General features: G+C 42.7%; 1 protein-coding gene across 2 annotated transcripts in view; it reads right to left on the reverse strand.

The window, feature by feature from the left end:
* The window catches only part of MAP3K1 (mitogen-activated protein kinase kinase kinase 1), a 67,280-nt gene extending 53,528 nt beyond the window's left edge, over positions 1-13,752 (reverse strand). For both annotated transcript variants that reach the window (XM_060235971.1, XM_060235970.1), the window contains exon 1: positions 13,172-13,752. In XM_060235971.1, coding sequence (XP_060091954.1) covers positions 13,172-13,737 — 566 coding nt within the window. In that variant the 5' untranslated portion in view covers positions 13,738-13,752. The remainder of the gene's footprint in view (positions 1-13,171) is intronic.
* Between the last annotated feature and the right edge of the window lie 3,589 nt (positions 13,753-17,341).

Genomic DNA, 17,341 nt, shown 5'->3' on the forward strand with positions numbered 1-17,341 from the left:
AGAATGGGGGGAGCAACTGAAGCGATGTCTGTGTTTGTACAAACATCAAACATTGCAACTCACATTTAAAAAGTGAGCTCTCACAATATTATGCTGTGAGCTTTCAGTCACCAATGGAAAAGGTTGCCTAGCAAACTCTGTACACCATTGACCATGCTGGCTGGGGCTGATGGGAGTTGTAGGCAAAAAAACATCTGGAGAGCTACCATTGGCCACCCCTGCTGTACACATTGCTAAAATGGCTGAAGTTGTCGGAAGTAGTTTTTTGGGGGGAAGGTAGAGGCAATGGCCAGTATTATGGGGGAAGAAAGGGCATGTCAGAAGGTTGAGTAGGCCGCTGAGATTTCCCTTCCTATGTTCAAGCTAAGGCTCTTGCTTTACTAGGACAAACATCAGCATAATACAGCTGATGTTTAACTAGCTGCAAGTCAGAACAACTGCAGAAACAAGTGGAAAATGCAACAAAACCCACCAACACTTCCACTGTATTAATCTAGCTTAAGCTTTTTCAGATACATATAACAAACAGTTAAGAAACCTTCTTTCCCTGTCTTTCGACTATTAAAAAAAGATTAAATGCACATCTAAAACCCTCCCCCCACTACTCTGTAATGCATAACACCTGTAAATAAGGCAAGCTACTCTATAAAAAATGTCCATATGTTCTGGCTGCCCATTAAAATATTATGCCCACACAAAGGCTGCTAACAAACCCTTCCCCCTAAAGAGTCAAAAAGGCACAAAAAGAAGCATTTTGCTTTATGTATATATTAGTTAAATTTGTTACATTTAATGCTGAATCAATGCTGCAAAACCCAAGCCCCGAAGGAGTAACACCTTCATGCAGTTGTATGTGCTTGGGGAAATGGACATCATGGAATGGTTTTTAATGCTGTAACTGATGCAGGAAGTACATGTTGAAGCCATGTTTAAACATATCATCAGAATCATATATACATATTTACTCTTTAAACGGCACAAAAGGTGCATTAAGAATGTCAAAAGTATCTCCAGGAATGGTTGCTCACTTCCTGATCCTAGAACTCTGCTTCCCTACCCATTCCATTGCTTCTTCAACCACTATATGCAGCAAGTATATAAGAATCCAAGACCGCCACCACATTTCATACATATTAAATAAATGTGGTAACTGCTGGGCCAGAAGGACCTGTAAAACCATCTGTCCAAATAATTATTGAGAGGAAGAACTAAGGGTCAAGCTAGACAGGACAGTAGCCTCATGGATGTTGGTATTTTAAAGTCATGAGGATCAGGTGCACAGTGTGGTGTTCTTATTCCCTTCCACATGTACATTTTCAAGTGTTGAAACAGCTTTGGGGGGGTCATTTCAGCATGTAAGGGGGGGATAAGAACATCTCAGTCTGCCATCCAGCAGGGCTTACCAGGATTGGGCCCTCGTGACATTTTAAAGAATGGCAACAGCATCCTTATGATAGCCACAAAGACACCATCGTATCTAGTTTGGACCTATGTGTCATTACAGTGATACAAATAGCAGGGCTTTTAAAAATTCTGATAATTAATGAGATTTTAGATAAGGCAAAGTACTGGGAGGCAAGTACACAAGGTACTACATGGTAGACAGGGGTCCCCATGAACACACACTATAATTTTGTGAACTGATCTCAAATAATACACGCAACTACAAAAGTCAACCCAGTGGTCTATCAAGTCCAGCATCCTGTCTCACAGAGATGCCAACAAGGTCTAACAACAGGGCACAGAGGCCAAGCCCATCTGATGCTGCCTCACAGCACTGGGATCCAGAAGTTTGCACATGAACAGAAAATGTTCAGCTATAATTGTTCATATCATTGCCCCTTATTCAAATGCAGATTCCCCCCCCCCCCCTGCCAGTCCCATAAGGCCCATCCACTTAAAGTACAGGCACAGGCAGAAACAGAGATATTAACAGCTCAATATCTATGCTGAAAAATAAGTAGGCTTATTACCAATGGGTGGCTGCCTTCTTGATAACAAAGGAATAGTGCTGCACAAGGTAAAGGTACAGAGAGTAAAGCTCCTAGGGGTAAACAAAGTAAAGCTAATAGCAGTACACAAAGTAAAGCTATTTCCCCTTCTGAGAATGAATGAGCCTGGCGAGGCATGTGGAGAAGGTGTTCATGGTGGGAAGACTTCTCTCCGTTCCATCAGAACCAAGGACGGTTTGGCTGGAACTGAAGAGTTGATTCCAAGAGTGTCTTGGAATTGGAACAAAGTTTCTCCTTATGTTAGGATTTGGAATGGGCTTTCTTAAGTGGGAGTTCCAATGTGCAACATTCAACCGAATGGGCAGGCAATTGGATCCAACACTTTGGTTCTGTCCCCAGAACTAAGACATTCAATAGCAGGCTTGCAAGTTGGTCATTTCTTGCTGATGATTTCAAGGCAAGGACTGACTGATCCACTAGGGCAGATGTTTTCACTACTGGGCTAATAGAGCAAAGCTTGCCTTTAAATGCATTGCTTGATCTGAGCAGGCTTTCAGGATAAATTGGAGGCAAATCATGCAAGCAGATGTATTATGGGCCTCACCCAAGCAGAAAAGGCAGAGAAGGCGTTCATCTGAATGGGTCATTTTTGTACTGGGCACATTTTCAAAACAAAGCCTTCTGCGACATTTCCCCAAAAAGTGAAGAGAATCCCCAGAAGCAAAGAAAACTGCAAAAATGACAGCCAGAGCTGAAGAGAACACGTCTTCACAACATGGCAGCAACGAAAGGACAGAAAAGGGGAGGCTCCTCCTTGCAGAGTACATGACCATAGGTGAGAAGATGACCTCTAATGAGCTCTGAAGGGGAGGGGCTCCCCTTGGATTGTTAAAGAAATACCACAGCAGCTGTGAGAGAGCCTCTGGTGGCTAGCCTGTGCTAGTGCAGTCCCAATGTGGGACATAAAAACATAAGAGAAGCCATGTTAGATCAGGCCAATGGCCCATCCAGTCCAACACTCTGTGTCACACAGTGGCAAAAAATTTAGATGGATAGATGGATGGATGGATGATAGATAGATAGATAGATAGATAGATAGATAGATAGATAGATAGATAGATAGATAGATAGATAGATGATAGATAGATAGATAGATAGATAGATAGATAGATAGATAGATAGATAGATAGATAGATAGATAGATAGATAGATAGATAAACACACACACACTGTGGCTAATAGCCACTGATGGACCTCTGCTCTATTTTTATCTAAACCCCTCTTGAAGGTGGCTATGCTTGTGGCCGCCACCACCTCCTGTGGCAGTGAATTCCACATGTTAATCACCCTTTGGGTGAAGAAGTACTTCCTTTTATCCGTTTTAACCTGACTGCTCAGCAATTTCATCGAATGCCCACGAGTTCTTGTATTGTGAGAAAGGGAGAAAAGTACTTCTTTCTCTACTTTCTCCATCCCATGCATTATCTTGTAAACCTCTATCATGTCACCCCGCAGTCGACGTTTCTCCAAGCTAAAGAGTCCCCAGTGTTTCAACCTTTCTTCATAGGGAAAGTTTTCCAGCCCTTTAATCATTCTAGTTGCCCTTTTCTGGACTTTCTCCAATGCTATAATATCCTTTTTGAGGTGCGGCAACCAGAACTGCACACAGTACTCCAAAAGAGACCACACCATCGATTTATACAGGGACATTATGATACTGGCTGATTTGTTTTCAAATCATAGACTACATAGAAGACAAAAAATGAACAAGAATATTTTAATCCATTATTTTAAAAACTTTAAAAAATGAAATACCTTAAGAATACTTGGCCTTCAGACCTGAGAAGACCACTGGAAAAATCAATAAAGACTAAGAAAAGTTTAAAGTAGCAGGCAAAGAGCAAGCAAGACCCAACATGAGATGGAATGACTCAATAAAAGAAGCCATGGTCTTCAGTTTGCAAGGTATGACCAAGGGTGTTAATAACAGGACATTCTGGAGGTCTAATCCATATGGTTGCCATAGGTCAGAAGCAACTTGACAGCATGTAACACACACATCCTCAGACTTACCAAATCGCTAGTAATTACTGGATGTATACAGTGCAAAGTCAAGTGAGTGAATGCACACACATTATATGTGACGCAATTTAAATTCCATATGTAATGCAAATCATTCACTTTTGTGTATTACATCAGTAATAGTAATTTTGCACAGATTTCTCCATTTTTTGATAAAAACTGTTTATTTTAGGCATGTAATTTCAAACATTTGGTTTTCAAAGGAACACCTCAACAACAAAAATATTATAAAGTTCAATAAGTAAGCAGAAAAGCTGAACCTCTTCATATGATACTTTGTGCCTTTGTAAGAGAAGGCACAAGGTCTAGATCAGGGGTGGCCAAACCGTGGCTCTTTCTCGCATATCATGTGGCTCTTGAAGCCCCCACTGCCCCTTCGGCTGGCTTGGAGAATGCATTTAAAGTTCAAGTTGCTTTCTTTCCCTCTCTCCCCCTTCCCCATCTATTTTCCTTCCTGTCTTGGGGCTCTCAAACATCTGACATTTATTCAATGTGGCTCTTACATTAAGCAAGTTCGGCCACCCCAAAAACCCACATATTTGCCCAAAAACCAAACAATTGCAGCATTCAGATACTTCATATCTTTCAAAAAGCAATATCCTGCACCTTCATTGATAGCATATGTACCTCCTCCTAGTGGAAATATGTAGAAAAAGATTTGTCTTCTGCATTTGATGCAGCTTTATACAGAATTTCACATTTGTCCAGCAGAAAGAAATGGCTGGTCTGCATGACTATTCATATTTTCCACAAAAATGATGGACACTCAAGGAAAACACTGTACTATCTATAGTTTTGTGTTTAAGTTATATAAACAGAGGTTTGTTTTGAATTTCTCTTATCAATTGAATATATTATTATGACACAACTTTCTTCAGCGATTTGACATGGGATGGCTCAACATTGTTTCTTCATTAAGTAGAAAACACTCAACATGTTTTGGTTTGCCATGTTATAAGGGTTCATATGGGAACTGAGCATATTACAGTGGCTCAGGAAGCTGGAAAGCATAAAATAGGTAAATAAATCACCCATATGTACTTAGGTGATAATGCTGGTCTGGTACATGACAGCATCTCCTGCATCTTGCCATCTCAGATAACTTACTACAAAAACGTCAGTATTCTCCTAAAACACCTGTTCCCATTGTTCTCACAAAAACAGAGAACCATACAATGCAACAGATAGAGAAACTGGATTTCTCAGTAGAGAACAAAAACATTAATTTAGCATAACACCGGAACAGCTACCTCATTACCCTAGTCTTCTGCCACACTTTGAAGCCATGACACAGCTTAGGATATCACACTCTCCTAAGTATTATGATAACCCTGGCCAAGACACCCATACTTCAGGTGATAGGCACATGGATGGATTTTGATAACTCTACAAAAACAACACGTCTGACTGAAAAGCATTGTACAGCATATTGCTGATGCTGTTCTGTTCAGAAACCTTGCAGATACTTCATCATAGGACACAAACACTGACCTGGATCTTCCACTTCTACAACAGGGAATCTAAGGAAAAGGCAGCTCTCATCAGTAAAAAGGGATCCCCCTTGGCTCTGACACAGCACACCCCTAGCACATCCACAACATGCAACCCACTGGGTGTTAACTCAACAACCCTTGCTCCCTCAACAGCTGCTAGCAGTGTTTCTTCTCACAGAGCAAGTTTATACAGTGCAGAAAGAGGCCTTACTTTGGAAATTCACTGACATAACATCACCACACTATTATGGAATTTTTGGTGTGGATTAAGACTAATAAAATAAATTTTAAACAAACAACACAAGAGTCCTACGGATGGACGGGAGGTGTGATTCAGGTATTAAGCCATGTTGTGTTCTGGATGGGGTTGCAGTCTCCCGGAAAGAGCAGTTTTGAACCTTACGAGGCTCTGCTGGATCCAAGCCTCCTGTTGTGGTGGTGGCGGCAGCAAGGAAAGCCTTTCACTTGCTGCAGTGGGTGAGCCAGCTGCAGGCTTTACTGCATAAAAGATCTTGCTACTGTGCTGCATACCCTGGTTACATCTAGATTAGACTACTACAACATATCGCATATGGGGCTGCTCTTGAAGATTGTCTAGAAACTATAACTGGTACAAAATGCTGTAGCTAGAATGCTGACTGGAGTAAGTCATTCAGATTATATCTTTTTAGTCTTGTTCTATCTCCACTGACTTTCAATTTGATTCCAGGCCCAACTGAGGGTGATGGAATTGACCTTTACAGACCAACATACCTTAAGGGCTTTCTACCCCTATAGGAACCTACCCAACCATTACAGTCATCATTGGAGATCTAGTTTCAGGTGCCCCATTATCTAAGTCCAGATGGGAAGCCACTAGAGAAGGACCTTCTTGGTCTTGGCACCAAAACTGTGGCATTCCACCCCAACAGAGAGATTTGTCTGTTCCTCTCTACCATTATCTTCTACCAATGGGTGAAGACCTTTTTGTTTCATCTGGAGTACCCTTACTAATCCTACTTCCTGAATTTTTAAATTGTTGCTTTCAAATGTCTTTTTAATTGTTCACCACCTTGTGGGCTGTGAGGGCAGTCTAGTGGGCACAGTGTCAGACTAGGAATCCTGAGAACCAGGGTGATACCACCACATTGTCATGGAAGCTTGCTGAGCGACCTTGGGTCAGTCACACATACTCAGCCTATCTCACAGGTTTTTGTTAGGATGACATGAAGAAAAGGGGGTAAGCTGCTTTGGGTCCCTACTGGAGAGAAAGGTGAGGTATAAATGTCAATTGGGTGGAAAGACAGGATAAAACTACTTTAAATTTTTAAAATATCAGCATGATGTCATGTTGGCGTCTTCCTACATACAAAATGGGAGAAAACACGGGGGCACAGCACATTTCTGGGTTGCTACCAGACACTCCACCTGTAGCTACTGAGAGGCAAGCACTCACACCTCCTTTTGCCTTACAGCATCAGAGTCATGTGGAACAGACAAAAACCAATGCAACTGCTTTCAAGGAATGGATATTGTGGCCTAATTGCCACTCTGTCCCAATAGGTAAATCCCAGCATAAGAAAACCCCTAAGAGAAGGGCAGCACTCTAGGAGCTGGAGGAGCAAAATGTAGGTGCCACTCTCTCAAATCCATAGTTCAAACAATGTGCAGAATGCCTGACCTTACTTGCTGCCTATTACTACTGCAAAATGTTACTCATTACTGGGGGTTTTGTTGTTGTTCTTTCCAGCCAGCCCTCCAACGGGGTAGAAGACAGGCTGGTTCCCATACTCACTACAGTGTCAACTACCTCCTAAGCCTACAACAGCCACAAGGACCAATGTGCATCTAAGATTGTGACTGACAATCCTCTTCTTCTACTTGGCTTTTGCACCATTTCAAGCTGTTTAACAATAATTTTTTTACCAGTACAGTTCTGCTTGTCAATGGCATGAAATGACAGGGAAAGCTTTATGGTCTGCCAAAGCAGTTTTCAAAGGCACAGGATCCTTACTAGACCTAGAGAGCTGGCAATCCCATTCACCTGACTTGCCTTCACAACTCTATTCCTTGGTGCTGTTTAATAAATGTTTGGATTGTTTCTCAGCTATCTCTGGGTTTGATAGACAGGGTTCAGCTCCTACATGCCTGTTCATTTTTAACCTCAAGTTTGTTTGCCATAATACTAGAGCTTGAGGGCATCCAATGAAGTTGATGAGCAATAACAGATTCACAGCAGACAAAAGGAAATAGTTCTTTATTTAAAGAGTAATTACACTGTGAAATACACTGCCAGTGAACATAGTGATGGTCACAAGCACAGATGGCTTTAAAAGGGGATTAGATAGACTCATGAAGGATAGATCCATTGATGGCTTCTAGCCATGTTGACTAAAAGAAAGCTTCACATTCAGAGGCAGCACTCATCTGAATCCCACTGCTAGAAGGCAACATTAAGGGAAGGTTTTGGCATCAATGACTTGTTTGTTAGTCCTCCAGGGCAACTGATCTGTCTCTGTTTAACAGGATGCTGGACTAAACAGGCCACTGATCTAATCCAACAGAGTTCTTATGCTCTTAGGTGTTTTCACCATGAGAATCATGAGAGGTGGTTGAGAGGGTCTTCCAATGCCTAGAAAATCGAGGTCTAGTAAGAGATAGCACAGACTCCTCCATCTTCACAATCTCCCTGAATACCACTGGTTTTTGATAAGCCGCACCAGTTACCTAATATGAATGGGAGATAGAGAACAAAAGTTGCTGAGACGAATGGCAACAGTAATTAAACACAGGAATGCAGAGGAGGGATAACTACATAAGAAGGTGCCTAAACAAATGAATGGAGCTTGATAAGTCAATCAGCATGAGCAGTCCATCTCCAGTCACTAGATCTAATGGTACAAAATCTCAGCTGTGCCTGGAATTCCTTCCAGGGTTATCTGGTAGCCAGTGCCATGAAGGTATTGAAACAGGACCTTAGACATGCTAAGTCTGTGCTATTACACACCCACTATAACTTCCCAGCCCTGACTGACTGTTTAACATGAGAGAGAGAGAGAGAGAGCTCACTTGATATTTTTCCTTGTATGCCTGACTGTAGACGTAGGAATGCCAGTGAGTTTTTCAGATCATGCCTTCTGCTACTGATCACCTTGTTATGGCACCGAATGCCAGCTTGCCCCTCACCTTCTGAACTCCCTTTCTTCACTTGAAGAATACCTTCTGGAAATGTGTAGTTAGGCATCCTAATGTTGTTGCTGCCCTAACGTCCAATAAGGGCAAAACAGAATAGCCATGGTTCTTTCCCCATGAGTCTACCAATCAAAGGGAATGTTTGAAGATGAAAATTCATACCCTAATTCACAGAGCTTCCAAGAATGTGGTAGTTTCAGTGCTCCTACCAAGGATATCATAGTCCTCCAAACAGTGGAGAGTGTTTTTCCTATGGTACTTTCCTTGCTGTGATCTGTGGGTGGGAACAGGATGATGTCAAGGTGGCATGCCAGAACTCCCATGCACTGATTGACTGTTTCCATGTCTCACACAGGACATCACTGGCATACCTGGAGTGGGTGGTGTGGGCTCTGTCACTATGGACTCCAGTTAAGGACTGATGTTCCTATCTCCTCACCATGGGGAGTGATTAAAAAACTTTCTCCATTTCTTTAATATGGTGTGATGTGTACCAGGATATAATCCCTCTAACCACACTGAACAACATATTTAGTTTTATGAGACAAGATCCTAGGATATTGTTTCCCTAATTTAATTTTAAGTTACTTATTTCATGTATACCACACCTTTTTCACAATGGAGACTCAAAGTGACTGTTTTCTTCTCCTCCATTTTATCCTCACAACAACCTTGTGTGGTAGGTTACACTGACAGCATATGATGGACCAAGGTCACCCAGCAAGATTCCAAGCCTCCTCCGAGAATCTATCTACTAAAACCACACTGTCTTAACATTGTGAAACAGAAGAAACGTTTTTTAAAACATTATGAAAATATAAAATTGACAAACAGCAAACTGTAAGGTATGCTCTCCTTGAATTCTCTTTAGGCTGACTTTCCAGACTGCATGCATTAGTAGACACTTGGGCTTAAATTATTAAGTATGATTGTTCATAGTTTTAAAATTATGGATTCAATACAGAGCAACCACTGCAAAAGGCTATTTGTGTTTAAGATGCTACTGTAAAATAGCAAAATGTGCATTATTTGATAAGGGAATCTATCACCATGCGCAGCAAGTTCAAGGTATAACTGCATGAATATTTACATTGAGATGCTCACTGTACTGGATGGATATGTCTTTTGATCTACAACTAGCAGTTCATAATGTGTAGCCCACAACTGAAACTGAAGATGAAATTGTCAGTAAAAAGGAAATGTATGATTTAAGAATGGCAGCACTTTTTACTTTGCTTTCCTTAAAAGACAGTGACATGATTTCCTATTTAGTTCTGAGAACACCAGCTAATCATTCACCTAGTTATTTTTACACACACACACACACAAACTTTTTAATTGAAGATCTTTATTTCTTTTCAAAAGCGTGCAGGTAATATATTTATACAAGATACAGAAGACTGTTTCCCCTGTTAATTGAAAAACTATCTACATTTTAAGCATCGATTTAGCATTGTCTTGTATAAAGGATTAATCATTTTTTTATCATATGGGAACTGAATACATTTAAAAATTACTAATCTCAGTGTTTTATGGGATCTACAAGAATATTCTGATTTTCACATTTAAAGTAACATAAGGGTAGCTATATAAACACTGTTGAATGCTGAATGCCAGAAACAAACAGGAACAAGTTCACTCTATTCCTATTTCATAGGAGCATTCCATGCTTAGCTTCTGCTTGAAAGAAGGAGAGCAACCTCTTTCCCACATCTAGTCATGTAAAAAAATTCACAAACCTAGGAGTACATTAGTCACACAAAACAAAAACAGGTAGATTGCCACAATTTGTTTATATTTTTATGCTTATAGATATGATTAGCAGTCATATCTATACTAAAATATTCAAAATATAATTGTTTCAGTCAGTTGTGTAACACTAAACTAAATAGGAAAATATACATAGTGGTGAAATTATCTCTGCTTATTTCAAGTAAATAGACAGCGCTGATGACAAAGGTTGAGTAATACTTAAAAATATCAGCAAAATATAAATGGAAATGTAAGTGCTATATGAGAGCATATAGCAACTGTACTTTGTACTCCATTGTTGCCTTTGTGTATTACTTATTTCAGTGTATTACTCATTTACAGGACTGCATGACCTGTTAGAAAGACAAGGCATACTATAGTGCACAAATGAACTGGCACAGGTAAAATATCTGAGTTGCTTTAAAGCAGAAGTAACTTTTATAAAACACTTCTCTTCAGAATTCATTTTAGGAATATATCTTAATTTGAAGAATGCTCTATGTTATCTCACAAAGGCAATGTCTAAATTATACAGAACTGAAAACAGATTTTAGATCTGTAAATGATGCTAAATATGTTATATAGTGAAGTTATCAACGGTTTGCTACCTGCGCTGCGGAATCCGAATGCACCTGACACTTAATATAATTGCACTTTGCATCATTTGCTTTACAATGGTCCTATGAAGTACCATAAAAAAAGCATCAAATACTCTCAAGGCCTTTCGTATATTACAACTAATGCATATAAACCTGAAGAACATACCACATTAATGGCTTCCACAGAAATCTGTCAAAAGGGATAAGAAGGGGAACACTCAGGAAATGCCTTCAATGTATGTAATTAAGAAGTGTCACTATTTCAGCATAAATGATATTGCCAGATGCAACTTGACGCATAACAAAATACAAATAAATCCCACTGAAAGTAAGGAGAATTCCATTTGAAATACATGTTTCTGAAAATGCTTAATCCTAATATCTTTCTGTTGCAGAGGTTTACTTATAAATACATCCATGGGCACTGTGAGATATAGCATGAAATGATGTGAAATGTGTTGATTTCACTTCACCTTGTAAAGAAAAACTGAATTCTGATCAACTTCAGAACTAGTTCCCTTTAGCTTGCCCTCTCTACCTATTGAAGTTATTTTTTACACAATCTACAGACTGCCTATGAGAATTCACCTGTTTTATACAAACAGCATAACTTTACCATGAAAACCTTTGCACCCACTAATTAGTTGCGATGGTTTCTTGAGCAAGTGCGCATTGATAAAACATTAGGCACTAGTGAAGTCTGGGTTTTTTATTTATCACTGGAAACATAAAACGACATTTAGTCGTATGGTAGTTTTAAAAATAGCATCAGTACAGACACTAAGGCCATAAACCTAAGCATGCAAACTAAAAGTCCAATTGAAATCAGAGGGAAGAAGCATGTTCTGAAGGAATGCATTTACGATCAGACTGCAAGTCTTTCTTTATGAGATCTGCAGTCTGCAGCTCTCTCATGAAATTCTTCCCAAGCACGCACTGATGGTAATAGCACCACTTCACAGTATCAAATCAAACAAATATGTAAATACAAAGCAGCAAGGATGCATGTTTAAAACTGGCAACCAAAAATTTAATAGCTTAATATAAGTAGCAAAGGAATTCAACCACCTGATTATTAAACAGGTGCCTTTCAGTTTAATAACCACCCTTTGAAACATGTGGCTTTCAAGAATAAGAACACTGCAAACTGGCCGGTAAATTTAACCAAAGGATTGCATACCATCTCGTAAAACTCAAGTAACCTGACAACATACTGCAATTTATTTTGACTATCTTTTTAAACAGGACTGTCCTCTCAGGGGACCCACATAAAGCAGTTCCACATTTTCAAGCTGCAGTGAGGCGGAATAAGGCACAGGAAAAACACACAGACTCCCTTAAGTTAAGTATCGAGTATACCTAAGCCAAACTGTCGATTCCAGGAGACTGATCAGGCTGCTTAACTGTTCATTTCAAAGCCTTTCCCTTGCAGAAACCCCAATTCCGGGTGCTACCCACGGGCAAAAAGAACCGCTTGAAGAATCTGCGGCTTTAGCCGCAATGCAACTGAATGGCTGATGCATCCGGTCTTGGGTCCTCCTCCTCTTCCTCCACTCCACCACCACCCGTAGGATAAATTTAAACTTCAAAGATCTTTTCTTTTTTGCAGTCGCTAAGCAGATACGAAGCGCCTCCCTCACAAAACCCCAAACACTCATTGCTCCAAGTAAAAAAACCCCAAAGCAACAAAAAAGAAAGGGAACAAAACGACGAACGAGAAGTGGAAGGGTTTGGTGCCAAAACAATGCTAAGAAGCACATTGACCTGCACCCAAGAGCGACCCCTGGGCAGTCTTCCCGCTGACAAGTCCCCAGCAGCGCCTTCCAACTCCAACGAGGCGGTAAAGCCCGGCGAGTTCCGCACAGCCCCGACCATGCAGCCCCTTCCCACCCGCCCTACCTGCCCACGGAGCCGAGGGAGAAATGCAGAGGGCACCGGCAGCCACCTTCCTAGCCGCAACCCTCCACCCCACCCCCTCCGACAGGCCTAAACGCACACCCGGGAGCTCCCGCCGCTAGTCTCAAGTGTCACCTTAAAGCAGCTCCGTGCGTGCCTCCCGCCCGGCTGCCCTCATGCCTCCCTTCCCCCCGACCCGGCCTCAAGCGCCCGCCGTCTGGCTCACCCTGCAGCCGAGTAGGGCGGCGGAGGCTCCATGGTCTTCTCGGCTCCTCCGGCCGCCGCCGCTTGGTTCGCGGCGTCCGAGAGCGGCTGCTCGTGGGAGCCGGCGAGGGGGATGAAGCCGCGGCTGGGGGACGCCGCGGGGCTGCAGGGGGTGGAGCGCAGCCCCGGAGGCGCGGGCTGGACGGCCGTGAAGGAGGAGGAAGAGGAGGGGGTGGTGGTCGTGCTGGCGCCCCCGGCGGCGGCGGCGGCTCCCGAGAGGCAGAGGGGTAGCTCCGAACCCTCGGCGGGCTCCGGCAGCCCGTCCAGCTCCACGCTCCGCACTTTGCGCAGCTGCTTCCGCCTCCAGTCCGAGCGCGGCTCCCTGCTGCCGCCCGAGTCTCTCGTCAGGAGCCCTCCGACAACGCCGCCGCCGCTGCTCCCGCCGTTCCTCACCAGCTTCGGGCTCCGGGCGGCAGACGTCGGGGGAAAGGAGAAGGCAGCGGCGGCTTCGTTCCCCGAGGATAGTCCTACCGAAGAGGAGATGCGATTCGCAGTAGCAGCAGCCGCCGGTCCTCCTGCCGCCGCCATTTTCTCTGGCGGGTCACATCACATCCCACACTCGCACTCCCTCAGTCGCATACCGGGCTCTGAGGAGAGACAGAGAATTCCCCAGGCGGCCGCCGCCACGCAAAGGACGCGCATTACGCAAGATGCGTAGCGTGAAGGGGGTTGGGCCGCTGGGCGGGCCCAGGTTGAGGGAGGGAAGCACGAAGAAAGGCAAGGCAAGGAGGCGGGGGCGAAAGGTAACCCGACGGGCTGAGAGGCGCGGCTGAGCGTGGGGCTCCCTTAGCGCCTCCCCTGGGCAGCCAGGTACTTCGATGGCGGCCTTCGCGTCAGAAATATGTGTCGCGCTCCTTGCGCCGTTCCCACAGCCGAAACTGACTTTGTGTCAGGACCAAACCAAACAAGAAACGCAAGCAAGCGAGTGGGAGGGAGGGGAGTTCCTTCCTGCTGGAAATAACCGTCCCGTTTTGAAATCTCGTAGAGGCAGAATCCATTGGGTAAATGAAAAAAATAAAAGATCAACTACTTTAGAAGCAACAGAAGCTCGACGTAATATCCCCGATCCTCCACGTTTCCCGGTTAAGGGGGAGGGGAAACAAATTACAAAGATGACCTGACTTCAAGGGTAACAAAAGAAACTTTACTTGCAAAAATAGAAGCACATCTCACTTGACATATTTGACTTACTGTGAACAATTCAGAAAATTTAACATGCTACAGCTCCAAGCCCATGTAACAGAGAGAAGAGAGGTCCTATATAAGATGAAAAAAGAAGGCAAGCAAAAGCCAAAGAAGTCTGTCCTGTGGACACCTGCACATTTTAGAAGAGAAATGGTGTGGTGTAGTGGTTAGAGTGTAGGACTGGGATCTGGGAGACACAGGTTCAAATCCACACTTGCCATGGAAGCTCGCTATGTGACCTTGGGCCAGCAACACACTCTCAGCCTAACCTACCTCACAGGGTTGTTATGAAAATGGAGGAAAGAATGATGTAAGCCACTTTGGACGCAGTGTTTGTTGTTCTTTAAAATTTAATGTGAGGCCCTGATCTAGATCTGGTGCACAGTGCTGCAGCCGTGGAAGTTCTTGTCCCACTGGCTCCCCTTGACCACTTTTTCAGGTACAGAAAGTTTTGACAATCGAAAGGCAGTGCAGGGGGGAGCTCTGGATTTTGGCCTTGTGGTAATTTTAAAAGAAATGTAAATTCTTCTAAAATGGCACTGGTGGCCACAGGAGGGGGTAGTTTGGCCCATAGATGCTGCCATTCAAAGCTGCCATTTCCTCCAGGAGAACTGATTTATAAGCAGTTATATTAAGCCAGGTCCCAGCAAAATGTGAAGAAGAGAGATTCTTTACTCGGAGTCTCAGAGCGGCTTACAATCCCCTTTCCTTTCCCCTCCCCACAATAGTCACCCTGTGAGTAATATTCCCTCTAAGCTGTGGAGTCTTGTGAACAAAAATTTGTGAGCTACTGTCATTAAAGTTGTGAGCTACTGCATAAATTTGTTTGCTCTGGGGCCATTTTTCCAGAATTAAGACAAAAATCTGTGAGCCAGAGGCTAAAAAACTGAGCTAGCTCACACTAACTCAGCTTAGAGGGAACACTGCCTGTGAGGTACGTGGAGCTGAGAGAGCTCTAACAGAAACTGCTCTTGAGACGAACAGCTCTGTGAGAACTTGTGACTGGCTCAGGGTTACATTAGCAGGTGCATGTGAAGGAATGGGGAATCAAACCTGGTTCTCCCAGATAAGAACTCACACACTTAACTGCTACACCAAACTGGCTCTCGTGTCTATTCCCTCAAATGCTTGGGCTCTGATAACACCACTGATAAAATAGACCTGGAGATTAGAAGTAAAATTAAAATTAAATGGAGATTTGGAACAGGTTCATCCATTTAATTTTTTTTCATGCAGTTTAGAAACCTAGGATTGGCAGTTTCAGACGTTCCTTCGAGTAATCTTCTTTCTTGTATCTTTTGATCTGGACTAACAAAATACCACAAACAATAAGCAAGCTTTCAAGTGCCCCAGAATTCTTCACTAGGCTGGATGAATTATTCTGGAAATTAGGTATTCTTTTTATTAGGTTGTCTGGGTATATACACTTCCCTTTTTTAAGGAATCTTTTAAGGATCTACCGTATTGGCCTGTGACTGAAATTTTCCCTTATTCTGTGCACACTCAATCCAGCACCCATTCCTGGCCTTTTGCCTTATGGAAGACTAGTAGATATAGGCAATTAATAAATTCTAACAACATGCCAAATACAACATCTTGTTCTCCCTCTCCTGTACCTCCTGGTGCTTTTCTGTAGGCAGAATCAGACAGCTGTCTAACTGGATGAGTGTGTGACTGTGTTCAGTAAGGTTTTTATTGATTTCCTGCCCTGACAGTTTAAGACAAGTAGGTGCTGTGCATGGTATTACCACATACTGAGCTGACCCTGAAGCAGCTTTTAGTATGCCACTACAAACACAGAGTATATCTACGGGCATCGTAGAAGTTGGCACTGCTGTATTCAGCACATGGTCGCAGCATGCAATGACTGTTTGCTAGAGGCTGGTGTATCTGGAGATTGGTAATGAGTTAAAATTATTCAGTTACCATAGGTTATGTTGAATGTATGCATTTTGACTGAATTAGTCCCAGGGTAAGGTGAATAATAGGATCATCTGAACATCAGCTGATGAAGAAAGCTCCTGCTGTAATACCAGTTTGCCTTAAAGGACTCTTACAGTGGATCCAGCATGCAGGAGAATGAAGCGGAACAGTCAAGCACGTAGAGTGGACATTTGGGACTGTAGTGGGAGATCACATTATTGAATGCTTCATTCTGCAAAAAAAAATAAATAAATCCTGTGGCTATTAAACTAGTATGAAAGGAGGGGGCCAGCTATACTAATTGTCTCCTTTGAAGTAGGGGTGGCATGCACACATGATGCCCCCAACTGCAATCTGAAGTGGTACAATCCATTCTATATAGTCAGAACTCTTATCAAGTTTGTGCACCTTGATCCACATAAATAAGTTTTTTCAGAAAGGCCTGAGGCTGACTTTCAGCATTTAAATCCCCACTCTGCTATGGGAGTATGTTGGGATATCTTGGGCTAGTCACTCCCCCTCACCCCAAACTATTTCAGAGGGTGATGATTGTAAGAATAAAATGGAGGAGCAGAGAATGATGTGAGCTGTTTTGGGTCCCCTTCGGAGTGAAAATTGGGATGTAAATCTCTAAAATAAATAAGGAGTTAATTGTTTAGCTAAACCTCTGACAGGCATGCAGCCAAATTCTATACATGTTGCCTTGAAAATAAGTCTCACTGAGTTCAATTGAATTTATCTCCAAGCAGGCCTTGAATTCAGCAGGAGCTCACAGAAGCGCAGCTCCTGAACCTTTCTGACAGTTCCCCCTCCTCCTCCCCACTTTGTCCATTGAATAGTAGGTGCAGCTGCATAACAATCCCTGGATGAGCTCCACCACCTATTTTTCTACAAAACGACCCCTGTCCAAGTAAACCTGTATAGGCTTGCAATCTAACGCAGTTACCTTTTTTGATTATATATATTAAAGGATTGAAAAATGCTTTTGGAAATAGTTTTTTCAAGAATTTTGCTGTTCAACCCT

This window comes from Heteronotia binoei, chromosome 4 (assembly GCF_032191835.1).
Source record: "Heteronotia binoei isolate CCM8104 ecotype False Entrance Well chromosome 4, APGP_CSIRO_Hbin_v1, whole genome shotgun sequence".
Classification (NCBI taxonomy): Eukaryota; Metazoa; Chordata; class Lepidosauria; order Squamata; family Gekkonidae; genus Heteronotia; species Heteronotia binoei.